The following is a 26,165-nucleotide window of genomic DNA, read 5'->3' as shown; positions in this document are numbered from 1 at the left end:
CTCTCTCTCTCTCTCTCTCTCTCTCTCTCTCTCTCTTTCCTTCTCTCTCTTTTTCTTCTCGCTCTTCACTCGCTAATTAAAGGTTCTGTAGTGCTCCAGTTTATAATTTTATCCTCCTTCGGTAGTGAGACCAGTGTGATAAAAAGTCAAATGATGTACATGTGATCCACAATGACGGTGGTATGATATATACATATATATATACACATATATACATATATATATATATATACGTGTGCTTGTGTTGTCCAACAGTGTGTGAGACGAAAGAAATTGAGTGAGAAAAAAAAATTTTACGGAGAAGTGCAATCCCGAAGTGATAAATCTGTATCTATATAAACACGTGTGCCAGAGAGAAGTGTGTCCGTACGAAGAGTACAAAGCAAAATAAGTTTACGAAGGAAAGAGGACAGAAAAAATAATCATAAGTTGGCCGAGGACAACCAAAGGAAAACCAGTCAGCAACGTAGAAAGGTGATATTAGCAGGTGGGACAGGCGGGAACAGTAGCATGAGTTCGTATTTTGCGAATTCGTACATCCCAGACCTGCGAAATGGCGGGGTGGAACATCCGCATCAGCATCAGCAGCACTACGGTGCGGCCGTACAGGTGCCTCAGCAGACACAATCAGTTCAGCAGCAGTCTCAGCAAACTGGTGATCCTTGTGATCCGAGTTTGTTACGTCAAGGAGTTTCTACCCACCATTATGGGACCGCGGGAGGTCAGCAGGACATGCCTTATCCGAGGTTTCCTCCGTACAATCGGATCGACATGCGGAATGCGGCTTATTACCAACATCAACAGGAGCACGGAAGTATGGACGGCATGGCCAGCTACAGATCGACGTCTCCGAGCACCACCAGTATGGCTCACATGGGACACACGTCAACCCCCAATGGACATCCGTCGTCCACACCCATCGTCTATGCTAGTTGCAAGCTTCAAGCAGCTGCCGTCGATCATCAAGGTAGCGTCCTCGACGGACCGGACAGTCCGCCTCTCGTCGAGTCCCAGATGCATCACCAAATGCACAGCCAGCATCCGCATATGCAGGCGCAGCAATCGCAGCATCCACAGCAGCAATCGCAGCATCAGCATCTGCAGGCGCAGCAACAGCATATGATGTACCAACAACAACAGCAATCTCAAACCACATCGCAACAGGGACAAAGTGGAATGCACCCGCAACAGCAGCAGCAAGCTCAGCAGCATCAAGGTGTTGTTGCATCACCGCTCAGTCAACAGCAACAGGGCGCGTCTCAAGGTGCATCAAGCGCAAATATACCGAGCCCACTATATCCTTGGATGAGAAGTCAATTTGGTGAGATTAATATTTTTTTTAATGTTTACAACAGTTGCAAAATTTTATTCTCTTTCTCTTGTCAAAGCTATCGTCACAGTAGATATTTATAAGTTTGATATAGGTGCTTATAGATTATATAGACATTTAAGAATTAAAAGAAAATATCTACAAAAAGAATATACGATTAACTAAATTAAATGTGCTAAACCTTTGACCGATTAGAATTTTATGACTGAAGGAATTTTACTATAGGGAGATATATGGGACACAAGATACATATCTATTTTTAATATGATGACAGGTTAGAATTGATCTTAAAAATATTCTTTTGCATGGCATCGTGCCTAGTGGGATAAGCGGCATACGTGACGCTACTTTTGAAAATAAGATCAAGGTTTCACTCGGTGCGTGACCAAAAGATTTCATAGAAAGCTAAATTTCTCGTGAGTCTTCTCAGGTAGTAGCTGACTTCTAAATTTATGCAACGGGATCTAGAAGTAGACCAAATTCGTATGACAGTCGACTTAAAATTGGCACAATGTCTCCAGTTTCACACTGCAGACAACGGTTATTTATTGCTTTGACATTTAGTCTACCTGCCTACTGGTTTCACGACGCACAAAGACCGGATCGCAGTAAGAGTTTCTTTTTCCCCTCTCTTTCCTGTGCATCAGGACTGCTTAAACCCACAAAGTCGGCACATCCACTTTCATCTGTGAGACCACACATTGCGCTTGTCTCGCCAGTCTAATTGCTCGGTTGCATTTCTTATTATTTTATCCTACGACATAGTATTAAATGGTGATATAACATATTTCTTGAAATTAATATTATTCGACATATGCATTTATTTAAGTTTCAATATTAAAATCTACACAGTTATACATACAAATGATACGCTCGATTCGACATTCATAGTTGGCAATGCGTCATCCGTGTTACATTTTTGAGGATAGCTTGACGAATCCTCTCGCATTTTTCGTGATTCTGACCTTTTATATGATTTACCGTGGCCAGGTGATGACAGGTACACCGTCATTAAGGTAAAAGAGTTCGTAAGTTCAGGCATCTGAACAGGTTGTGGACCTCCCTCGGATCTTCCATTCACTTCCTTGTTCCTTTATTGATCTATGGTTTCCGATACCAGGGAAACGCAATACCTAACCCTGCTAGACCGAGATCTACCTCAGACAAAACTGTAACGAACTCTGCTCTTAGTTCTGGCTTTCCTCGTACTTTAGCCGGTCGTCGTTTCTGCTGGAAACAATTTCTCTCCGCGTTGTTTCTTTAAACATAAATTGTGTACAGATTGGACAGTATGGTGATGCAAGTAAAGTGATATGAGTGTTTAATTTATGTGCCATTATATATTATTCCTAAAACTCTTTTTGAAGGTACATATAACTTTGCACAGGAAACTTAGCGATTTAAAGACAAAAAGTCATCGATGATTGTTCGTATATCGTTTATTGTTTGAAAGTGTTTATTTTCTAAAACGTGCTGCATCGATCGAAACAGTTGATAACCTAAAGTTCGATTCGGTAAAATTGAATGTGCAACAATATTTTACATTTATACATTGAGTAAAATGCATTAGATAGATACTTTGTCTCTTTCTAATAATAAAGTTATTTATTAATTTGTATTATTGATATATTTATTAATACTGTGTAGGAGAATAATACTTTTGAAACATCAAATTAATCACATCTATCATCATCTTTTTTGTCAAGTTCAGTAAAGTTAAATGCTAATGTTGTTACACGGCAGGACAACCGGACCGTTTCTTTGACTGATAAACTATTGGTTTCTCCAAGCTTGATCGATTATATTGGCATCAAAATCAAAAGTTGTTGACCAAAAGAATGTGTGACATGAATTTTATGCAAATATAGTGTGTATTATAGTATAATATGATATATATTATTGTTTTCTGAGATAGTTTAATCTCTGTGTCATTTCATACGTCTTTTTTTATAAACAAATGATAACACTTTAAAAATATGAACTTTGAAAAGACGGAAAATATTTGAATTTAAACAATAATTATTCTAAATTTTAACGGAAAGGATTCGTTTCACATGTTTCTTCTAAGATTTCCGTTGAGGTTTACTCGTACCATCTTTCGGTGAAGTTCAGAAGCTGATCCCAGGTATCTGCTTCAGGATTGGCCGATAAACAGGACGGTTATGACGTTGTGGCTCGTACTTTACTACCAGTTAACGAAGAAAACAGTTCGAGTCCCCGAATGTATCCACAGATGTCGGCACATATAAGAATGCCTAGTCGCATTTTTTTGCGACTTTATTTTCTTGAAAAATTAATTTTATATATATATTTATTTAGCCACTATGGTTCTACATAATTTTTGTTTGAAAATTACTCGTAACAATGCATAAAAGGAGACTATTGTTTCTCTACGTTCATTTTTTATTGTAATATCTAATTAATTATCAATTGGAATCATTTTAGTAAAATTTTATTAGTTTTTCATTATATATATTTAAACATCTTTCAAATTGTTATTATACGGAAAGAGATAGATACTAAAATATTATTACATGTCATCTTGATAAGATTTAAAAATTTTTCCATACTTTCTGTCTTTGATAACAGTCATGACACTAACTACATTACATCACTAACCAGACATTCCAGGTTAGACACTCCGGGCCCAAGTGTTGACCCGAGGAGAAAAAACCGTTCATCGATATCCGTTTGTAATGCATGAGATAATTGCAATTCTCCGCATGAAAAGATTTATAGCATCTCCACTCCTTCCTTTACGTATCCCAATCGTCCCCCTCTTTCCTTCTTTCTCTCCGCCTCTCATTAAACATATGTAATATAGTTATATACGTGTGAAGTTTCCGTTACTATATATATATATATATATATATGTCTACCTAAGGTCACATGTATGATATACTGCTTATATGAAATATGCCAAGCAAGCTGTATCTTTTTTAGCTATATATTTTTCTGGGAAATATAAAATAATAGAGAATATAAAATAATAGTAAACAAAAAAATAGATTTGGGTTCAATGGTATCTGATTTCCTGCGACATTATTTTTCTTCGCACGTGTACCAATAACTTTTTTTGTACTGTGCAAAGCAAAAAATATTGAATACATTAAATGTATACAAAATTCGTAGATAACTTGTTTGGAAAGAAATCGAAGAAAGTATATCTCATGACTAAAACTGAAGAAATCAACATTTTAAGTGTGAAGTGCATTTCGTTATAACCAAACCAACCGTTTCCGAGATTAGTGATCGTAGTGATGGCGGCTTCATGAGATATTCAGAAAAAGATGGAGTTCAAAAGGGGCAGGCAAGAGGGAGTGCACAGGAAAAAAAAGATCAAGATATATCTGTGTGTATATGTGTGTATATGAGAAAGAGAGGAGGGAGGGGTTAGGAGGAGGCAAAAGGAACAGATGATGATGAATGAATCCACAGAAATTCTGGGACCACTCGCTTTTCGGGTTGCGCCATGAAGGTAGTCTTGAACAATATGGAGGTGTGACTTTCTGATTGATATTTTTGATTAAATTTTGCTATAATGAACAATATAATTACAGTGTTAAAATTATATTTTTGCTCGATTATATATTAATTAGATTTATTTATATAATTAATGTGCAATTAACTGGGTTTTTATTTCAAATAGAAGTTTCCGTTTGCCACGATTCGGTTTCGAATCTTATGAGCCAGCCGCATTGTTCGTGTCTAGACAAGCAGTCGCAAAAGAAAATGAATTTTAATGCCTCAAGTGGAACGTGAAGATGCATATGTCGCGCGCGCGCGCGCGGCGAATCATTCTCGCCGCTCATTATCTCGACCTTCTACTTCGGGTCTTTTAGACTCCGTCTTCTTGTCCGACTGTCTGTTCATCTGCTAGAAAGAGCAAAAAAAAGGACAACGAAGGCAAGAGGGGAAGACCGCCTATCAGATACTCCGGTCTCCTTGGGGCTTTCTAAACTCCCTCTATAAGTGTTAACGGGCTTGGTACTTTTCTTCCTCGTCGGCAACTTCTGTAAAATCCCTTTTGAAGTTGGTTCTGATTCAACTGAATTGCTTAAATTAAACTAATTTCACATTGAAGTTATAATTAATCTTTAAAGAAATAATTACATACGTCTCTATATATTAGATGCGGTAAAACTGGTTTAAGGACTGTGGCACGCAGAAAAAACATAAGCAGCAAGGTTTAAGCAACGAGCAATTTAATAAATGAGTAATTTAAGTAATAAATGAATCGACCAATCACAGTCAGGAATTTCAATTTAATAATCTTATTTTCTTAATGATTCTTGATTATAATTGTCTTATTGCTTAACTCTTATTGCTTATTGCGTTATATCTTTAATATCTCAGAATTCAATTTACTACAATCTTGTCTAATGATTTCTAGCATATCGTGACAATTAAAATAAACAGTGTGATAAGAAAAAAGTGAAGTATATAAATCTAATGTATATAGATGAAATGAGGAATTTATAGTGAAACATCACAACGAAAAACATAAAAAATTATATTTGTAAATATCTTATTGGTATATCTTTTATTGGTATATCTTATTACATACCAATCTGTCATAATTTAGATTTACATTCTTCTTTATTAGTATCACACCAAATCCACTTATATGAGACTCGATTCACTACGGAATAAATACATACCTTAGAATCAAATTTAACGAAAAAAAGTGCAGTATGGAGGGAAACAGAACGGAGATATAAAAAAGGAGATAGATCGCTTGGCTTAAAGTATGTTAAAACTAAAATACGTGGAGAGAGAACTACCAGAGAACTCTGATCGCGTAACAAGAAGTGAAACAAGAGAAATATTAGAGGTCTATTGTTTCTTAAATTTATTCATTTTGGAATAAATGTAATTTGTTTTAACTTAGAACATATTCAACAGAGATTTTGGTAATATTTAAAACTAAAAAAAATGTTAAATTTTGAACCATGGTATAAAAGAAATAAAATCATAAATACCATTCCTTCTTGTCGCACATAGCGGTTATCGAAGAAAATATTTGGACAAGGATTTGATAGGTGTCCGTTAATAGCATGGATGTAATCCGCAGTTCATGAACGACCGCAGCGAACGAATGATAAAATTAATAATGCATCTAGGGTATCTAATCGAAGAGTGTTTCAAGGCCTGGCCTTAAGGTGCCCACGTAAAGCTTAGCTTAATTGGGCAGCGAGTGGTGGCCGCGCCTTATTAGCGGGTTACAACATCCGGCTAGCTGTTAATCTGAAAAGTCCTGCGTATATCCTGCGGCGGGCCTGAAAGACCAGTCCGGACAGGGAGGGAAGCGGAGATGCGGAGCAACTAGCCTATAATAAGCCGCGCGGCTGTGTATGTTCTGTTCTGTTTCGTTCCTTCATGCTGCGCCAGTGAAGGCAGACCCATAAATCTCCCGGGCATACTCCAGGGGACATTTGATCCTTGCGTAACCCAACGCCGTTAATTTATTGCCCCGCGTTTAAAGTCACCTCCGTCCGCGAAAGCCGTAGTAGTAGTGCCGGTACACACCGGTCCGACGCAAACTTAGGTCATCGGTGCGACTTTCTTATTATTAGGTCCTTCGCCATGTGCTATACACGAAAACCTTAGAAATGTCCGCTATATCACGAGAGGAGAAATTACATTATCGTAGTAGATTATATTATTGAACGACGATATTGTTTGGGTATCGGATACACTCGTGCGCTTGTTTAATCGACGCCATATACCTCAGCACTTGGAAATCTCACGCTTATAATATCACCATACGTACTGCCTAATTCTCCTGACTGGATGCCTTTAGATTAAGATCGGAGGTTCAGTGATCAAATCGATCGGCTCGTAAGCTTTAACTCATAAATAACGGAGAGTCGTCGATGGAACGTTTAATAATTCACTTCTTCGCTCTGCAACGTCTAATGACACGGGAGGATTTATATGCGAGGTGACCTTTCGAGACAAACCTGATTATTACATCGCACTAGCGCAGAATTATCTCTGGCTTGAACTGATCGCACACGTGAATGTATCTTAAACACCTTCTCCAAATAAAATTGTGCTTAAATTTCTTATCATTTCAGCAATTTAGAAATAATTAGTGGATATTGCTACTTGTAGTCGGTGCTTAAAGTTGATTTATATGGGTGGTGAATTAAAAAATTGAAATCTTTGGAGAGAGCATGATACTTTAAATACAATTTCATGAGGGAGAGATTTTATTTAAGCACGTGCAGACACATTGATTCCGAATACATTTCCGTGGTATAAATAACTCAGTCGTCTGAGAATATAGATCGGAATCTTCCGGGTGTTAGTGCGGTTACTTGAACATGTTCCATGTATCTCGCGGACGCTTTGATGATCTAACCTAAGACCCAGAACATGATCTTCATTAACAGTTTGACGAATGAGTATTAATATGATGCAGCTTTCATAGAGCGGTCGACGGGACGTTTGATGGTGACAATATTTCATTTAAGTGGTATTCAGCTACGTAAAGATATTTTTAAGAATACATTAAAATTTATTACCATTGTTTACATTAATTTATATGCATACAGATTGTGTTTAATGATAATTATTTTATAACATTTTTATACATTTTCGGCGTATAATGGCAAATAAATCCCTGAAACGGTAAAACCGTAGAAATTGACCAAATCGTTAAGGCTTATAAGAAAGCGCTAGAGAGATTGGTATGTTGTTAATTTGAGAGCGTAGCCTTAGGGAGGGAATAAGAAAGCATGTTCCCAGCCTCCTCTGTCTTCCTCCTCCTTTCTTTCTCTCTTTCTGTTACGCATGCTTTTTCTCTTCCTCTGCATCTTCTTCTCTTCGTCCGATCGAGGGGTTCAGGAACCTACGCGATCTCTCCATCTCTCTCCGGAGCAAAACCGCTATCCATCTTCATCGGCCGACAGCACGACGGGCGGCGTTTGCCTCGAATACTCGCCAAGGAGTTTTCTTCTCCTTCTCCTCCTTCTCCTCCTCCTCCTCCTCCTCCTCCTCTCCTTCTTCTTCTTCGTCGCCGTCGTCTTCTCCTCCTCCTCCTCCTCCTCCTCCTCCTCCTCCTCCTCCTCCTCCTCCTCCTCCTCCACCTCCTCCTCCTCCTTCTTCCTCTTCTTCTTCTTCTTCTTCTTCTTCTTCTTCTTCTTCTTCCCCTTCCCCTTCTCACTTCTCAATTCTCTTCCCTAGGCCTCCTCTTCTTCCCTCCCTCATACCATTCTGAAATATTCCCGTTTTACTCTCTCGCACTCTCGCGCGGCGGGCTAACCCAACCTAACCTAACCTTTTGAGGTTATATCTCATGAAGTTGTGAGACTTCACACACAGAATCAACTTCCTCTGTCTCCTTGGTACCTCTCTCAGTCTTTTCCACCTCTCTCTCTTGCTCTCTTGGCAGCTACAATTAATATTCTTGTTCGGGATTCGTGTACCGCGCACCGACCGCAGATCATGTCACGGATATCGTTAAGGTATCTATCATATGCGGAACTGCACCTACGATCCCAGGATTTTTTACTTACACTCGCGGAGATATTTTCGTTTCGTTGAGATTTGCAGAAACCTCGACCGGTTCGATCAACTCGGATTGCGGTATTTATCAAATATTTCAGCTAACTCTAGTCGAGGCTGCATAGCTTAAAAATCAAAAAGAGCGTGTATGCGCGTGCGTAACCATTGTGACTATGGGTTTTTGAAATACTAATTTGAGATTCTGATTTCTTCTGTTGCAGAGAGGAAACGGGGTCGGCAAACGTATACGCGATATCAGACGCTAGAACTGGAAAAGGAGTTCCACTTCAATCGATATCTCACTAGGCGGCGACGTATCGAGATCGCTCACGCACTATGTCTGACAGAACGGCAGATAAAGATCTGGTTTCAAAATAGACGGATGAAGTGGAAGAAGGAGAACAAAACGAAAGGCGAACCAGGCTCAGGTGATGGCGACACAGAAATCTCGCCGCAGACGTCGCCGCAGGGTTGAAAGAGCTCCGAGGAGTGGAACTTCTAAAGAGGTCTCATCTCTCTCAGGGTCGTTAATACCTTGTTTCCAGCACTACCTCTTCCCCCACCTAAACTCCAGTCCCCGTCGATGACCTCCAAATGACCCCTCAACAGCAATGACGCTTATTTTGTCGTGTTAATCATGTTGCTTGTACCAAAAAAAGAAGAAGATAAGGATGACGGCGAAGAAATTGTGAAAGGACCCGTAAGAGTGGCCGATGACGAATAGACGGCAGAGAAGGAAATTACGAAAAGGTGACGTGTCGAGAGAAGAAGGGAAGAGCAAAATAAAGCGAAGACGCACAAATAAGTCAGCAGAGGATTTGCGGAAATGTGCATGACTTAATGTGGATCAAGATTATGAATAAAAGGAGAATGGAAGAAGGCAAAACTGGATCACATGCTAATCAGAACCGCATTAACCTCTATTACGTTTAATCAAATGTAATTGTACTAAAGCCTATATAGAGATATGGATAAAAAAAGATGTACGTAGTTTAATGCGAAATCGCGAGATCGATGGCAGTAATCCAAGTAGAACGCATGAGAATATGTGGTATTCGGAGTGATAGGTGTAAAGAGCTAAGTCCGTTGAGAGAATGAGATATGTGTGAACCTGCGCGTGATAGAGAGAAAAAGAAAACCGCGTTGAGAAATCTTAGGAGAGCATTTTATTATTTATTCTCTTACGCCGTACTTGTAGAGTCGTAGGACGGTTAGTAGATTAGCAGTACGAAGATGTCCGTCGCGTCTCTATTTAGCGGTAGAGATAAGCGGTTTAGTGTTCTTAGAGAATCGTTTAGCTAGATCTTTCTCTAGTACCGCGGTGGCTCCAACAAGGAATATTTAACATTCGTGCCAAGTATGATTTCCGAACGCCGCGCGCGCGCGCGCGTTTCTCGTATTTTAATAAAATTTGAGAGAGGATCTGAGCAACACCAGGATATATCGAATGAAGAGAAACAGAAGGCTAGAAAAGAGGGGAAAAGAGAGAATGGGAAAGAAGGAGAAGGAGTGAGGAAAACAATGCAGAGGAAGAAGAGAAGAATCATGGAGTTCACGTCTAACCCTGATAACCCAGTGAAACAAGTGCGTGCAACAAAATCAATTCCATTGGAAATCAGTGATTTTTGGTGTGTAAATCTAACGAATACGATGATGTTTTAAATATTGTATGGGACGAGACGGCGACATAACCGTGGATGGAATAGATTAGTGCTGAATGATAAAGTGAGTTTGAGGAAACAGCGCCCTTCGGCGGAGCAGAGTCAAACCGACTTGGCATTTCTTCATCAGCGTCATCGCAAGGTTAGTCTTATTGAATGAACATTGCTAGTGATACACAATTATCGGTTACGTTAAATGTGCGAATGTCATATTGAATCGTTTGCATTTGATAAGAACAACTAGCCCCCCGCGTTTCGACGTAACAGAAGACACACTTTCATGTGTACGCTTCGTTACGCAAATCAGTTTTATTTTACACGTACTGAACACGAACGACAAAAAATGTTTTCGCTATTTGTTTTTATCATATGTAAGGAACATCTGTTTACGTTTGCTGACCGATAATTGAGATGATTTGCTCGTATCATGCACATTGCTCAATATGACGGGTATGATAATGATGTACATAGGCAGTCCTCTTTTAGTGAAAACGTGTCTGTTCGGAAAGAAAAGATATTGAGATTTTTAGATCTGTGACGCATATAATTCTTTCGAGGATCTAGAAACGTTTTATTTTATTCGCAAGCGATATTTTCTTATTATTAATTATTGTTATAAATAGAAGGAAATTTTCGATTTATACTTAAATTTATGTTTAATTTTAAAAGTTTGCGACAAAGTAAATTCGATATTAAGATGTAAAAATGTATAACGTAATGTGTATAATATCTTTTATGATGACGGGCACGCTGAGTGATCTCGAATTATTTCCTTTGGAAACTGCTTTGAAAGCAGACGTGGTAGTAGTACTCATATTCGTTGCAAAGAGAGACTCTCCTTTTTCTGTAAATATTAAAGAAAGAAGAAAGAAAGAAAGAAAGAAAGAGAAAGAAAGAAATGTAACACAAGAAAGGCAAATCTGTCCTCTTGCATATTTGTAGTTATCGAAAAGTTACTCTTGCTCCGCGCGACGTGACGCCAAGTTACCAAGTGTTGTAATATGTAGTATATTTTCGGAATAGGATGCTTTTTCGGCATGAGACCGCTTGGACACCTTAATAGCGATTCGCAATTAAGTTCAGTGTAAACAATTCCTTGCTTACGATAGAATACATCACATGATATGCATTATTATTCCAAACTACTACATTGTTTTTTTTTAGAGAGAGAGAGAGAGAGAGAGAGAGAGAGAGAGAGACAGAGAGAGAGAGAGAGAGAGAGAGAGAGAGAGAGAGAGAGAGAGAGAGAGAGAGAGAGAGAGAGAGAGACAGTTTGCAGTTTTGTTTTCTCTTTTACGTCATATATGTCATAATAATTTGTGACCACGAATTTTTTATCTTAGTTTTTTCAACTATCTTTTCTTTAACAGTACATCGCGAATATTCCAATACCCGACACTCCCGGCGAGCATTTCCCGCTTAGTCCACTGACGGGCGATAAAGGAAACTCAAATTAAGAAACTGAGGAAATGTTTAATGATAAACGACGCGAGAATACGAGAGTCGCACTGGCAATTATCACAAGCATATCGACTATCATCTTTCGTTCGCGCACGGTACATCCGCTCGTCGACCCATATGCGACTCTCTTCCTTCACTGACGTTCGTTATCCAAGATATTAGGTTTCATTTGTCTTCTATTTTTTCCTCACGAAAACCGCGAATATGAATGCAATGTGATCGATTGCTCTCATCATCGATGTGCCGCGCTTGCGGCATTTGGTATACGGTTGTTTATCTCTGATAAGACGCGTTAAGCGTGACAAGCGGTATCAGAGCACTCGTCGACTTTGTCAATGGATCTGGTTCGATGAATCAATTTTATTATGCCGTATCGGGAGATCTATAGAGAACTCTGGCTGCATTGTGGCCGAACGGACCGATGTACTCTCCGCCGCGGCGAATTCTGTGCTGTGTTGTAAACTTAGATTTGACATAATTATTTAGTTTGTACCTTGTATACACAACAACTGACGGTATACGCGCGCGTAATAAACGACATTAATGACTACACGCTCGACAATGCGAACGGCAGTTGAAATAATGTCTGCAGGTAGCTAACTTCTAAACTCTGTTGTACGGAAATCGACTCTTCACCGTTTTTGCATTATAAAATGGAAAAGGGGCGAAGGGAGCAGCGGCGACACGACGTAAACCTGTAATCGATATACGTAACACATGGTCCGGCTCGCACTCGCGCGTTGATCGAGCAACGACCAGCCTTTCCTTTTTCGAGAGATTTATTTATGGAAAATCTTTTGTCTTTGAGGAACAACGAACTGAAGCGGGCAATTTCGGCGGTCGCTCACTATTGCACACGTTTCGTAATATTCATTTAAACTAATTATATCACAAAAAAAATTCTTTTCGTTATACACCACTCAGTTTGACTTTATGGTTTCGTCTAATTGGAATATGCAAATATTTGATTGTAAAATCTTTTATTGTAATTATTGACAAACAATATTTATGTAAATGCGTAATATATAATCTTGTACTATCGAGAAATGGATTTTTCTTTCTTCATTGTAAATAAACCACTCGCATTCTAATTATTACCAATTCGTGGATCAAATAATAGTCAATAATAAAACGGGGAAAAATATATTGCTCTTGGCCATTTTATCATCAGTTGCGATATTGTGGCCAATATTATTATTAAAAAGTGATTTTGTAAAAGATTTTATTTCAAGATAAATAGAAATAAAAAAAGATTAATTTATGAATAGTCTAAATATTAAAAATTGTACGCTCGCGATAGAAAGGAGAAGAGGGAGCAAAAGAGAGAGAGGGGAGGGATAAATTCAAAATAAAATATTAGTTTGTCAGATTGAATAGTATATTTATACACTTCTTTATACACTTGGTTATAATATATATCAAAAAAGTCGTATATTGTAATAAAAAATATATGTTCGAAGTGTGCAATGGCTCTCTTTATACAAACGGTGGTCATTGTGAGCGATCGTCGCGAACACGCGAACATAATTAAAGCAAAATAAAATTTTGTATCCATTGGATAATGAATTATTATTGTAGATTACAAATACGTATGAACACGCGAAATGGAAATTCCTAGTATTAACTGGAAGAAACAAAATGTAAATTATATATTTTATCTCTACTCGTATATATGTATATATATATATATATATATATATATATATATATATATACGCGTAAAATTACAGATATACGTAAATTAAACCAAGTACTGTTAGTGTATGCAAAGGTAGAATTAAAAAAAGCTGAACGTAAATGCAACAGCGCCTATGTACGAAGTATGTCACTAAGATAACTCGTAATCGATAAACGTAACATCTAAAGTCTAATTCATAAAATAAGGTAATAATATTAGTAAAACGGGCATGTCAGTCGCAATGGGCAGGGGCGGCGATCGTGAGATGGTAATTAGATTTTCGCCCAAGTAAATAAAAAGAAAAGGGAAAAAGAAGCCGTATTCGCCATTTAACGTACACATATGGGAGGTGCGCAATTAAAATTTTATTTATTATTGTCCACGGTATGCGAGAGAATGACGGCACTTGCAGAAAATGTACATAACTCCGATCTTTCTAACTAGGTTACGCGCGAAACTCTACGAAATAAGTAGAACAAAGAAACGAAGAAATATAAGAAATAATGCTTGTCAACGAACGAGTAGCTTTCAGACCGTAATATTATTTAGCCTGATACTATTTATTGATACCATGTTATATATAACGCAAAGTGGATTTTTCTGTTTGTTTTATTGATTATACAATAAATATTTTTTACAATATACTAGATAAGTTGTTGTAGGTCTTTATATGTACCACTTACTCTAACACTTCCTTGGACATCTCTACGGAATAATAATGATTAATAGACACTACGAAATCGTATCATGAGATTGTGTTCTTAAATATCCAATTAAACTTTTTATCGGATTACATACAGGTGTATGAAACGACGTTCAAAAAATGTATGTTTTTCTTTCTCTTGTGCATTTGTATTTTTTGATACTTTACTCTTATTTAATCTAAACTTCGTCATTTGAGCCACGAAAAATTTTGCAAAAGTATTATATTTTTCGTCATGCAAATGTTGAATCTCTTAGCGGTCTATATAACCTCGTCCTCGTGCGCGAATGCACCGAAGAGTTCCTGACTACCTGTCGCATTTTAGGCGCAGGTGTCATTATAGTTTCATATATCTTTTAGATATTGTATTTCTATTCAAATATGTAAAATATATAAACGAACAAGCGGAAGTCCCTCGCCCCTTCACTTTATCATTCAGGAACCATTTGGCATTTTGCGTATAATTATAATTCAAACTTATATTTATGAGAAGAGAACTTGATCGATATTGTTTCTCATGTGTTAAATAGAGGTGCTGATAAAATTTCAATATGTCCTAAACTGCAAAACGTAGTATTGAACAATATTTCATTGATTTCACGTTTTGACGATAAATCAAATTCTCCTACAAATTTCATAAAATATTAAATTGCTTGATACTTATAGTACACTTTATTTAATACTTGAATCATATTTCGATATATTACATGTAAATGTAAAAAGAAAAGAATTAAGGCATTATAGGTGTATCGCTTACGTAATCGCAACTAGAAGAAATTGTCATAATCATACATATTAAAACAAATCTTTTGCAATTTCAAACTTTTTTATTTGAGATTTGCGGCCTCATCGATTATAGGTTCCGCCATGTGAAGACTGATAGACCCCGTAATGCGACAAAAGAATAATGTATACTATAATAGTCGCTACAACAAGAAGACATCCAGACCGACATAATTATTTAACGGTGGCATGGATAGGCAGAAGTAATTATTTAACAGTATATTGTGCGTTTGAACGAACTGATTATTTGAAAAAAAAATTTTGCCAGTTAAGAACCAATTTAGAAAATGACATTGTACTGTACTCGTAAAATATCTTCTCTTGCGAGTCCAGTCGAATTGAAAATACAAGCAATAAAAATTAAAGGAGTTGCTCTGGCTTTCGTTCCGATGTCTCAGTGACAGAGAATACATGGCAAACAAGATGCATTTGTATATAATTAGTCAGGATATTAATACGAATGAAGATTTTTGTTATTCTTTTTTCTTATTTTTATTATCGGCAGGGCAATGTGAATAGCGACGTCTGACGTCGCGGCATCGAATCGCGAGCTGCGACCCTGTATACGATACCGTGTAGGTAAAGTAGGTACCTGTTTACTATACTAAAAAAACCTTACAAAGTAACGGTAGCAAAAGTCTAATTAATTACTATTTATTAATACGGTACTTTAACGATATATGCCCGTCGTTGAGTTTCCTGAGTAACTCGATTACTCAGTAACTCGACGAATGACTAGTGTAAAAAAGATTGACAATATTTCGAAAGCCGCAACGTTGTCGTCTGCTGAGGTACTTACGGTCGCTCCAGTGTGTTGCACGTCCGTGGATCTGATTATGAAAAATTCATTTCCAAAATCTCACGTGAAACATTGACATATGCTCAATACTAGCAACTATCAAGTACTTGGCTTATAAATATATCTTGAGATAATTTAAATAAGAAGGAAACGAGACAGAATTACAATTTCTAATTTCAATTTAGACTAATCTGCTCTAGATTAATCAAATTTTGGACCGTATTCATAGTCAAAAATTATATTCAGAGTTAAGATTAACTTGACAGAATTTTACTTATCAACATAATTTTATTACGTAATGTACTACGCATGTTACATATTGATAGTTCTAGTTCAAAATCCAGCACTCGAAAGATTATTGGTCGATCAAGCAATCTACTTTTAGTATTTTTCATACGTATTTTTCTTTTTCTTCAAGCACAATATTTTATTCAAATTGAATAATCTTTTGTCACGAACTTAATCTCTAAATGTTTTAACACTAAACCTGTTTGTTACTAAGAGCGTTTATAGTCGTCTCTTATGAAGATAATCTCTACGTGTTGAGAACGACTATATCGCGCAACAAGCAATTCGCTCGATCGCTCAGCTTTTCGGCCGGACTTTACCGCAGCGGAAAGGTTAACTACTCTGTAGCTGAGACACAGTAACATTGCTATAATTTATGCAAATGATATTATCACTGAATATTTAGCTATCTACGTTGCTTAATGGCGATCATTAAGATAAGAATGTTTTAAATAGAATTTTGAATAATTTCTTTAGACGATAATTTATGGATAATAATGTTTTATTCATAGTATGTTCAAAATTATTGTTTATATACAGATTATGATTGATCTTAACTTATATTTATTTGTCAATGAATTTATGTCAAACAATTGTCAATACTTTTATGTACTTAAGACAGTTACTATATTATAAATGTAACTTTAATATGCCAAATACTTAATCAGATATATCATAAAGTGTAGTTAAACTCAGGCATAAGCATTATTTCGTCGTTAGCAAAATAAATCTTATACATGTTCGCTTAAATTTATGCAAAGTTTCAACAATGTATCGAATGATATACTTAGACATTATTTTGAGTTTTATTTCTTCATAAATTTGAACTATGAATACGGGCATCTCAGTAACCTCGGCACTATACTAGCTGCATTACATGTGTAATATTTAATGTGGGTATAAGAATTATTAATATAATTTTTACGAAGTACAACTGTGCCAAGATCATTAGGAAAAATAAAATCGATTTATAAATGCGATAAACAAGTTCCGGTTATGCTGTAAACAAAAGACAACAACCTGGAAATAACTAATACATCATTCAGATGAAAGGGGTATTATCACCCGTATTCATAGTCAGGCCTTATATTTAAGACTTCCTTAAGTTTATTTTCAGATGGTCTGTAGCCAATAAAATAATCCGTGCAGCATCTAAAGATGGATATAAGGAGGCCTCAAATATAAGGCTTGACTATGAATACGGATATATGTCGATTCTATGGTGATTTGCGCTACCGCATTTTCCTGAAACATGACATACGACCCGTGATTAATTTTGCTATCTCTTTGTTAGTCACACACTTGAGTCACCATGGTTACGTGAACGCATTGCCCCGACCGAAAGCGAAGTCTATGTATTATATATTCTACATACTGCGCACACGTGTACACATACACACAAATACAAAATTACACACATATATTGCCCATCTACAAACGACCGGGTACAATGCATTCGTTCGAACGATTGTGCGGAAAAAAAAAGATACTTAAATACAGGTGTGTGCCTAGCAGCCGAAACCAAACATGGGCAACACTGCTTTATCGAGTGGTAAATCGAAGAGAAAGATATAAATAAATAAATCTATATATATATAAATTATATATATAAATATATATATAAATATATATATAAATATATTTAAATATAAATATACGCGGTACTATTATGGCTACAATAAACATACACAGTTATTTTGTAGTGTCTCGCATTATGTAAACTACATGTATACATAAAATACAACCAGCGGCGATGTTGATGACGACTGTAATGATAAACAGTGTCTACGCGAGTGAAGTATGTATTATGAATAATGGCGAGGACGATAACGACGACGATGGATAATAGTCTTATATGCTATCATGTCGACGAGTCTAAACTGTATTGTATTATATTAAGAGAGTCTGTCCATATTAATAATAATAATTATTATTATATTAATTATAATAGCTGTGTTTGAAAACAAAAAATAAATTGTGGTTGAATATGAAGTAGGCTGTGATCAAAAGTAGATGTCCTAAGTATCGTGTCCTCCTTATTATTGTCATCATCATCATCATCATTATATGTATCATGACTCTGAGTGAAATTTTTCACACATACACACACACATACATACACACACACACATTCAAATCATCTACTTCACGGGACAGTCAATCGGCGAATCGACGAGTTTGTTTGCTGGACGATAGCGTGAAATCCCGATTTCTGTACTGATACGAAGATATCATGATCAGTACGCCACTGGATTCCTTTTGAAAAGATAGCCCAGTATACCCGGAGGTTGCGTTTATACGAATTGCGGCGGAAGGAACCATTGTATAATCCAAGATGGCCTCCACCTTGGAGAGGATTATTATTGGCTAATACGAAGCAAGAGGCCCCGCCTTGGCTCACGGCTCGTGACGGGATGATTTATTGGGATTTCTGTCTGTTCGCCCTCCGTTACAACGAACACATCGTGCCTAGCTCGCCTAGATGGTAGGTATGCTTGGGCTTGCGATATTGGATTTCGACATCTCGACAAAGTGCAGCTGCAACCACCTCTCCGGGACGGACGTCTTCATTCCAAGTGTCCACGTGTAGTCCAGCATGCTTCAAGTGTCACAATGTCAAATCTAATATCAGATCATACGGGTTTCATTTCGACCCTTTCAATTACGTATCTCATCAGTATTAAAAAAAAAAATGTTTTATTATATTACGAAATGTGTAAGCACAATTATTTATTATTTTAATTGCGGTATTAAAGTAGGAATATAATGGAATTACCATTTTATAAACGCTCAAACGTATAGACAAGAAGATACTTAATATTTCTTTCATAACATATAATACTTTCATACATAATATTTCTTTCATATCCTTGCATTATGTAGAAAGGTAATCTTTTCTACTCAAGGTATTGCCTATATATAATAAGCGTAAATAACATCAAACTACTTACTAGATTCAAGGTCACTCTTATAATATCTTACTTATATAATAATATAAGTTACACTTTAAGCTACCGTAGTAACAGATCAGTTGCTATTGTACCACTTTCTTCAATAATCAATTAGTACGAAATACGAATATCTAAATATTATACGTATTGGGTAATATATCTTGAGTGCAAAAGTTTTGATGGATTTCGTGATAGAGAAATGTGGATTAAGTGATTTTAGTAGAAACGATTTAGTAGAAACGATTCATCCACATTACCAAGTAATCACCATCGTTTTCTATTATATTTGTTATGTTATATATTTATGTTTGTAAATACTACCATATAACCCAATCAGTTAATCTTTAAGAAGCTTATCAAAACTTTTGCACTCACCCAATAGAATATAAAATTTCCTAGGATGCCCTAAATCTAGTAAGTAATTGGACGTTATTGTCACTTAGTGTGTAGGCGCTTCACAACGCTATATCTGTATCATGTTACTAACCAGTCAGAGTCGAAATGTACTCTTTTATACTAATTTACATCATACCGTTACCCTAATATCTCATGCGTTTACGTATAGAGACGCTGAATACAGATTGATCGATCACATTGATATATACCTACTCGCCAAGCGCTCCATGATGAAATCAACAAAGTTGATAACATCGATCGCGTCTGCACATGCGACGGAAGGTGAGTATCACTAACGGGAATCTCGTAATGTTATCGCATTTCCGAAACTGGGTAATAAATTCAGGTCATGCGAACCGGGCAGTCAGAAGAATTCATCATCGAGTGAGTACAGAGTATTGTGTATGTGCAGTTTAAAGCAACGAAATACACGATGACCTTTGCCAACCTTGTTGTTGCAGGTGCATCCGCGTTGCAAATGCGTGAGACGAGGAAAGAATCTATAGGCAGGACCAGCGGAGAGAAAGAGCAAGATAGAAGGATGGAAGAGCGAAGAACCGGCAGAGTAGAGACCTGGCAAGATAGAGGGGCCGGTGGGAGGATGGCGGTTAGAATTTATGGCCGCTTTATCACTTTACCGGCCTTGCCGCGTCTCCTTTAGCTGTGAGGAGGGCAGGATCTCACGATGAACTTTGGCACTCGACTACGCTGCACTCGACGAGCGGTGAGCCCGTTAACTTTCTTGTTTACTTCTATTTCGCGAGAGATTACAAATATACCTATTTTCTCTCTCTCTCTCTCTCTCTCTCTCTCTCTCTCTCTCTCTCTCTCTCTCTCTCTCTCTTTCTCCCTCTCTCTCTCTCTCTCTCTCTCTCTCCCTCTCTCTCTCTCTCTCTCTCTCATTTCGTTTCGTTTCGTTTTCTTCCATTATTTTTTGACAACTTTACACCACGTTGTATAAAATATATAATAAATGTATATAATTTATGCAATGATTATATAAGTCAGTATGTAATCGCGTCACAAATTTGAAAAGAGTATAAAGTAGAAAGAGAGAAGATCATGTCTATATCAGCTTCCATTTAACTAATTATTTTCTTGATATGCAATACATGATAACCATATACTGCTAGGAACATTAATCCATCAGATGACGCTAATAAAAATGTTATCAGTTGGTAATTGATTACAGTCTGTATCGGTTTATAACCAAATATATGTAACATATAAATGTAAATGTAACGTATGATTAATATATAATACTCATACTATCATTCTTTAATTAATAATGTAACGTAAACATAATAATTTCAAAAATATCACGCAAAAGTCTACTAGCGCCATCTGATGAGCCGATAATTAGAGTCAAGGGTTCCTCAGTTGCGTTGGAGAGGGCCGATCTACAGAGTATCTAATCCCGGTACTCTAGTGAAGAGAGTGCCATTCGTGCGTCTCGCTGGCTTAAATTTATGTCTTCATACATTCGTGGGTTGCGTACACTAGCTCTTTGGGCTGATCGCACGCCCCGTTACACTTACGGCCGTTTAATGGTCGGATTTTAATTCACTCAGTCTCCACCAGAGAGAATAGATTAGGTTTGGGCGGTTAACGGGAAAAGTGGCGCCTATCAAATCCCCACGAATGTCTAGTGTAAACACATTAATAACAAGTCCCTCTCACGAATAACTTATTACACACAGACAATCCGTGCAGGACCTCGTAAAATTTACGTCACACCATCTCTGTCGGCATGACGACTACAACTACATAACGCATAAAGTAACCCCCATTAACAGACCATAAATTCTATCCCCGCAGCATCGCTGTTATGTATGAGCGTCGTTAGTGTTAATAGAGTGTTAACGGCTTCTATGCCGTCCTCGATTCTGTCCAGGACGTAGGTGACGGAGGTGATGATGTAGGTAGAAGGTTGACGGAGGAGAGGAGGGAATGGTAAGTGGTTGCCATAGAGGATTCCTGGTTGCGTGTTGCTCGGCTACTACTAGCGCCGTGCTTCTGCTATTTTGCATAGAAAATGCATCAATTTTCGGCGCTTCCCACTCGCTACCCCCTCCCACCTTCCACCTTGCCACCTTCCACGATTTTGTCCCCCTACTGCGTCCCGCCTGGTCATCCCCACCCAATTTCCGTTGCGCACGACTCGCAACAACCCTCGTGCACGCTGCTCCGTATAATGTAAATCGTATCGAAGATAATTGATACCATGAACGCCTACTTCCCTGGAAATGCCCGTATACAATGGACGCTCACCTGTCCCGACTGTTTCCGTGGCATTTGTTTCCGTTAGCGATGATAGGCTCCGATTTGTGCAATAGAGATGCTCGAAATGTACACAATTACCGCGGGGTTTATGGAATTTCAAGCGTACGCATTGTAAAGGTGTTAAATGTAACTGGATGAATGAAATGAATCTCAACGAACGAACTTACAACCCGGAGACGCACGGATGACTTACTGTTTATTTAGCAATAATAATTACGGACACTTTATTATTTGCTTTAGTGGGATATATTTTTATTTATAACTGATGAGGAAATTTCTAATAATATTTAAATGCAGCTAAATTGGATTTTATTCGCTGAATCTTTTGATTGTTGCATAGTAAAATTTGGAAACGATATTAAAAAATTTTTATAAATACATTTATTTTTATAATAACTCGCAAAATATTTATTAGCCTATTCTCATGTGTAAATAATATTGTACTTTGGGTGGATCATTTGGTATTGCTGCGGAGAAGGCCGTTGGCTACATAACGTGTAACAGAACATAAATCAATAATATCGCTACCCCCTCTCCTTTCTTCCCTCCCCTGGGATACGCTTACTATCCCCGAACACCGTTACTGCTCTGCAAACCACCAAGCGACGCCGGCGTCTCTCTCGCAATCAATGATCATGTCTAAAGCATCACAAACAATATTTGATCTCTAGCACTCGACAATTAATACTTCATAGAAATACGTAGAAATACTTGAAACTAACTTCACAATTTATTGAATCTACTGATCTATTTTGGCTAAATTATGTATATTAAGTTATATATAATAACGTATATTTGTAAAAATCGTATAATTTATCATTATTGTTACATGTAACATTTAAAATATAAATATGCAAGCTGTGCAAAAATATTCAAACATCTTAAATATTTCTGTAATATTGATGTTTGATGCTTGATTAATGTAATATTACTCTGTCGATAGACATTTGCATTTGAAGACAGTGTTTATCTAGATGCTCATAAATCACACGATGCAAGGTTTAAACAAAAATATGTAGTTTAGTTAGGTTATTGCGTTCTAGAATTTTATCGCTTATAGTGATGTATACCTGACATTTGTCAAAACATTAATGCAAATTTATTTCGAGTCGGGGTACACTTCTACATGTTTCAGGAAGTTTGAGTCCGGACACGTCACTGATATAGAAAGGCTAAATGCAAAACCTTGTAAGGGGAGAGACTCGCGTACTCCGAGAAACTAACAAAACATCCTCGCAATTAGCCGGATGTCCCGATGACATCAGCGGGGCATCCCCCGGGACCGGCAACCGTGCTACGTAGCCTCGCGACAGGAATTTCGCCGCTGCGCTACCCTCCTGGCTTCGGTCCCCTACCGGTCTCTACCGGCCGTGTTACCCCTACCAAGCGACCGTTCGCGGCCTCTCAACGGGATTCTAGGTGACGACGCTGTGCTCTCTAACTACGAATATGCTAAATAATAAAAACTTATCAGATTTATGTCGTCCAGAATTGAACACGGATAGCAAGGAAACAGCAAGTGAGTTGCTGGTGGTGGGGGTGAAGATGCTCGCCGAACGAAATTGAAAAGTGATCGGAAGATATGCACCTAGACGAATACCGGTAGACAGACGAATACCAGTAGACAGACGAATGGCGCGGGAATGAGCAAGAGGCTGAAACGGGTAAACGAACATGAAAAACTGCGGCGCGAGGGCTAATAGACTGAAAAGTGTTTGTTCGACGGATAGACGTTTTTTTCAAACCTTTCGCCGCCCTTTTTCATCCGAGGTCATTGGGATGCATCGTACGTGAGATTGGCGCAGATACGTTTGCTTCATTGTTGTCTGTTAAAAATATCGCGACCTCGCAGATTCAATAAACTCACACGGAGTCGGAGAGTGACGTAAAATACTATTGTCCGATACTACGTCGAGCAAATTGAAAAATTTCTGCTTATATTTTTCTTTACGCTACATCGATAATGCTGCAACGTTACTTATTATTCAATGTCTTTCTAGGTAGCTCTCCTAATTCATATTTACTTCTTTATATTTTTTTAAATATTTTTGCAATGATGTTAGAAACGGAATAACAAAATATTTTTTTCTCATTTCAGGTCCAATTATATATTATTATGGATTTCAGCAGAAAAAGTAACCTCATCTGATGAAGTTTGTCAAGATACAGGATTTAACTAAAAATAAGATATATCACAAGGCATGATAAAATGCAATGTCACGGGATCGAGCATTCAAAATAGGTCATCTGGACAATTTCTTTATTCTTAGTGATAGAAATAATTGGCTAAGATCATTTGTTTCATTCCAAAAACATCGAGCAATAATATTGTTTCGGTTGTAGATCAAAAATCAAGGACACTTTAAGGCAATCAACTTTTTTTAATAAAATGTTTTTTATATAAATGAATTCTCGTCAATTTATGCATAAAAATATAATAAACTGCGAGTGAATACTTTATGAGATCTCATATTTTATTTTGATACATTCTGACATAAAAAATGAACCACCTCATAAAGTGTTCACATTTCATTGACCTTATCCGAATACTTTTATGTGTTGAACGGTTGGAAGGACTGATTGTGATGTGTCCGTTCTTAGCACATGTATGCACCAATGAAACTTCAACATGCAACTGCACTTTTTTTTAAGTACAGTCATGTATTTTTTAACGTCAATCGATTCTCCTGTATATTTGTTCACTCGAGGCCTTATTCAAAACTGGCGCCTTTTCAAGGAGACTGGCAACCATTAGACTACCCTCGTGACATCCGAGGTAGAGTATGATGGTTCCATCGAGTAGGTAGTGCCTAGACGGGGCTCCACCCAGCACTTAGTTCACGTCGTGACTGCGGCCCCGGGCACGACCGTTTCCAGGGTACAGTCACGCCCCTGCCGTGCGAGTACTGTACTCCCATTCGCTGGCCCATATCTCATCTGGTCCATCGCATTAGCCTAATCTGCCACCAACGTGAACGGAGAAAAAAAAATACGGCCATCAACGTTGCCACCGACGAGAGAAATCGTGGCGAGGTGCTGCCACCTTTGTGGAAGGATCGAGAAGTTGACCGGTTGTCGAATCGATTTTTTCCCACGAGCAACGCCGTCTCGCTTTCATTTCGGCTGGTAGTTCGATTTGGTTGTTTGTTCGTATATTACTGACGACATTGTTCCCTACGTTAATTCGCAATTTGTACTCATGTTGGTTCACGTCGGTCAGCAACCAGAATGTCTCTTGCTCACCATGATCGGAATGTTAGGTAAGAAAGTACTTTACTTGTACATGCCCTGTAAATTGTTATAACTAGCGTTGTACTTTAATTGGAACATACAGCTGTAACGAAATTTTACTCGGATATCGTTAATCTTGACTGAAACGTTTGTATTGTTACGATAGGTTACTGATAAGTCTTGGAGACATTAGACGAGTTTCTTGAATCTTATAAACTTATGTATACCTTAGCAAAAAGGTCAATGTTGTGCCGCAAATGGCAATTCATTTAAAGTTATAGAGATTGGAAATCAATGTATGAGTGCTAAAGAAGAAGTTGATGTTAAAGTCAGTTTTATCACTAATATTATTAGTTTCCGCTGTTACAGTATATCACCATCGTCGAACGCAGCATACTGTCATCCTGACCAGTTGCTATTGGCATAACATCTACTCGGGTGTCGCTGAATTGGTGAGTAATCTATGCATGAACAAGATATTGTAATGCAATAACGATAACGCGAGTTCTCATAAACGTCTCTGTCTCTTACTGTAATCATATTGGTTTATTTTCTTTATTAATGTTTAATTTCTGATTGATTTGGCGTTTTTATCGTAAAATTATATTCTAATGTTTCTTTAACTTTCACGCACGCGTTCGAAGTACGAATTTCTTTGCACTATAAGCCTGATGACTTAAGGCGTGATCGTTAGCGAAACTAATAAAGAAATTCGAAGAATTGTCTAGTAGCAGAATGACGTCATTAATACTGTATATCAAGAAATGCTTCGAAGCTTTTAGAACGTTAAGTGTATCACACTCTTAGGGCCATTGAATAAAGTCATCGACGAATTTTCACTTATCACTCATTGTACCAAAGTGCATATCCTCTAAAGCATTCTGTATCAATTGAAACAGTGATAAGAACGTTAGTTCTATTTAGCGAGCGATAACCTTCCATTTGTCAAGTCAGCAATGTAAACAATATTAGTGTTATCATAGCAGAGTAAATTTTTCACTTACTCGGCGATAATTCGCGCATAACCGTTTCGTGGAGTTGTTCTTTCTTGTTACATTAGAAATCAGAAAAATATAAAATATTCAATTA

At 37.5% G+C, this 26,165-nt stretch overlaps 2 protein-coding genes and 1 long non-coding RNA gene across 5 annotated transcripts in view; all 3 read left to right on the top strand.

The window, feature by feature from the left end:
- The first annotated feature begins 32 nt into the window (after window positions 1-32).
- Antp (homeotic protein antennapedia) lies at window positions 33-11,701 on the top strand. The gene is made up of 2 exons (XM_011150506.2): window positions 33-1,321; window positions 9,064-11,701. Exons 1-2 carry the CDS (start codon window positions 511-513, stop codon window positions 9,315-9,317), a joined length of 1,065 nt encoding a protein of 354 aa, XP_011148808.1. The 5' UTR covers window positions 33-510; the 3' UTR covers window positions 9,318-11,701.
- An 11,294-nt stretch (window positions 11,702-22,995) lies between these two features.
- LOC112589088 (uncharacterized) lies at window positions 22,996-24,198 on the top strand. The gene is made up of 3 exons (XR_003113239.1): window positions 22,996-23,264; window positions 23,335-23,509; window positions 23,944-24,198. It is a non-coding gene; the product is annotated as an uncharacterized LOC112589088 (long non-coding RNA).
- A 754-nt stretch (window positions 24,199-24,952) lies between these two features.
- LOC105188831 (uncharacterized) overlaps window positions 24,953-26,165 on the top strand; it is a 73,726-nt gene continuing 72,513 nt past the window's right edge. For 2 of the 3 annotated variants that reach the window (XM_011150493.2, XM_025301025.1), the window contains exons 1-2: window positions 24,953-25,105; window positions 25,431-25,528. In XM_011150493.2, the coding sequence (XP_011148795.1) occupies window positions 25,045-25,105; window positions 25,431-25,528 (159 nt within the window). In that variant the 5' untranslated portion in view covers window positions 24,953-25,044. The remainder of the gene's footprint in view (window positions 25,106-25,430; window positions 25,529-26,165) is intronic. The other variant, XM_011150498.2, reaches the window with a different exon arrangement.

Source organism: Harpegnathos saltator, unplaced genomic scaffold (genome assembly GCF_003227715.2).
Source record: "Harpegnathos saltator strain DR-91 unplaced genomic scaffold, Hsal_v8.6 scaffold4, whole genome shotgun sequence".
NCBI lineage: Eukaryota > Metazoa > Arthropoda > Insecta > Hymenoptera > Formicidae > Harpegnathos > Harpegnathos saltator.
Note: the sequence above shows the minus strand (reverse complement) of the source record. Positions and strands in the feature narration are given on the sequence as shown.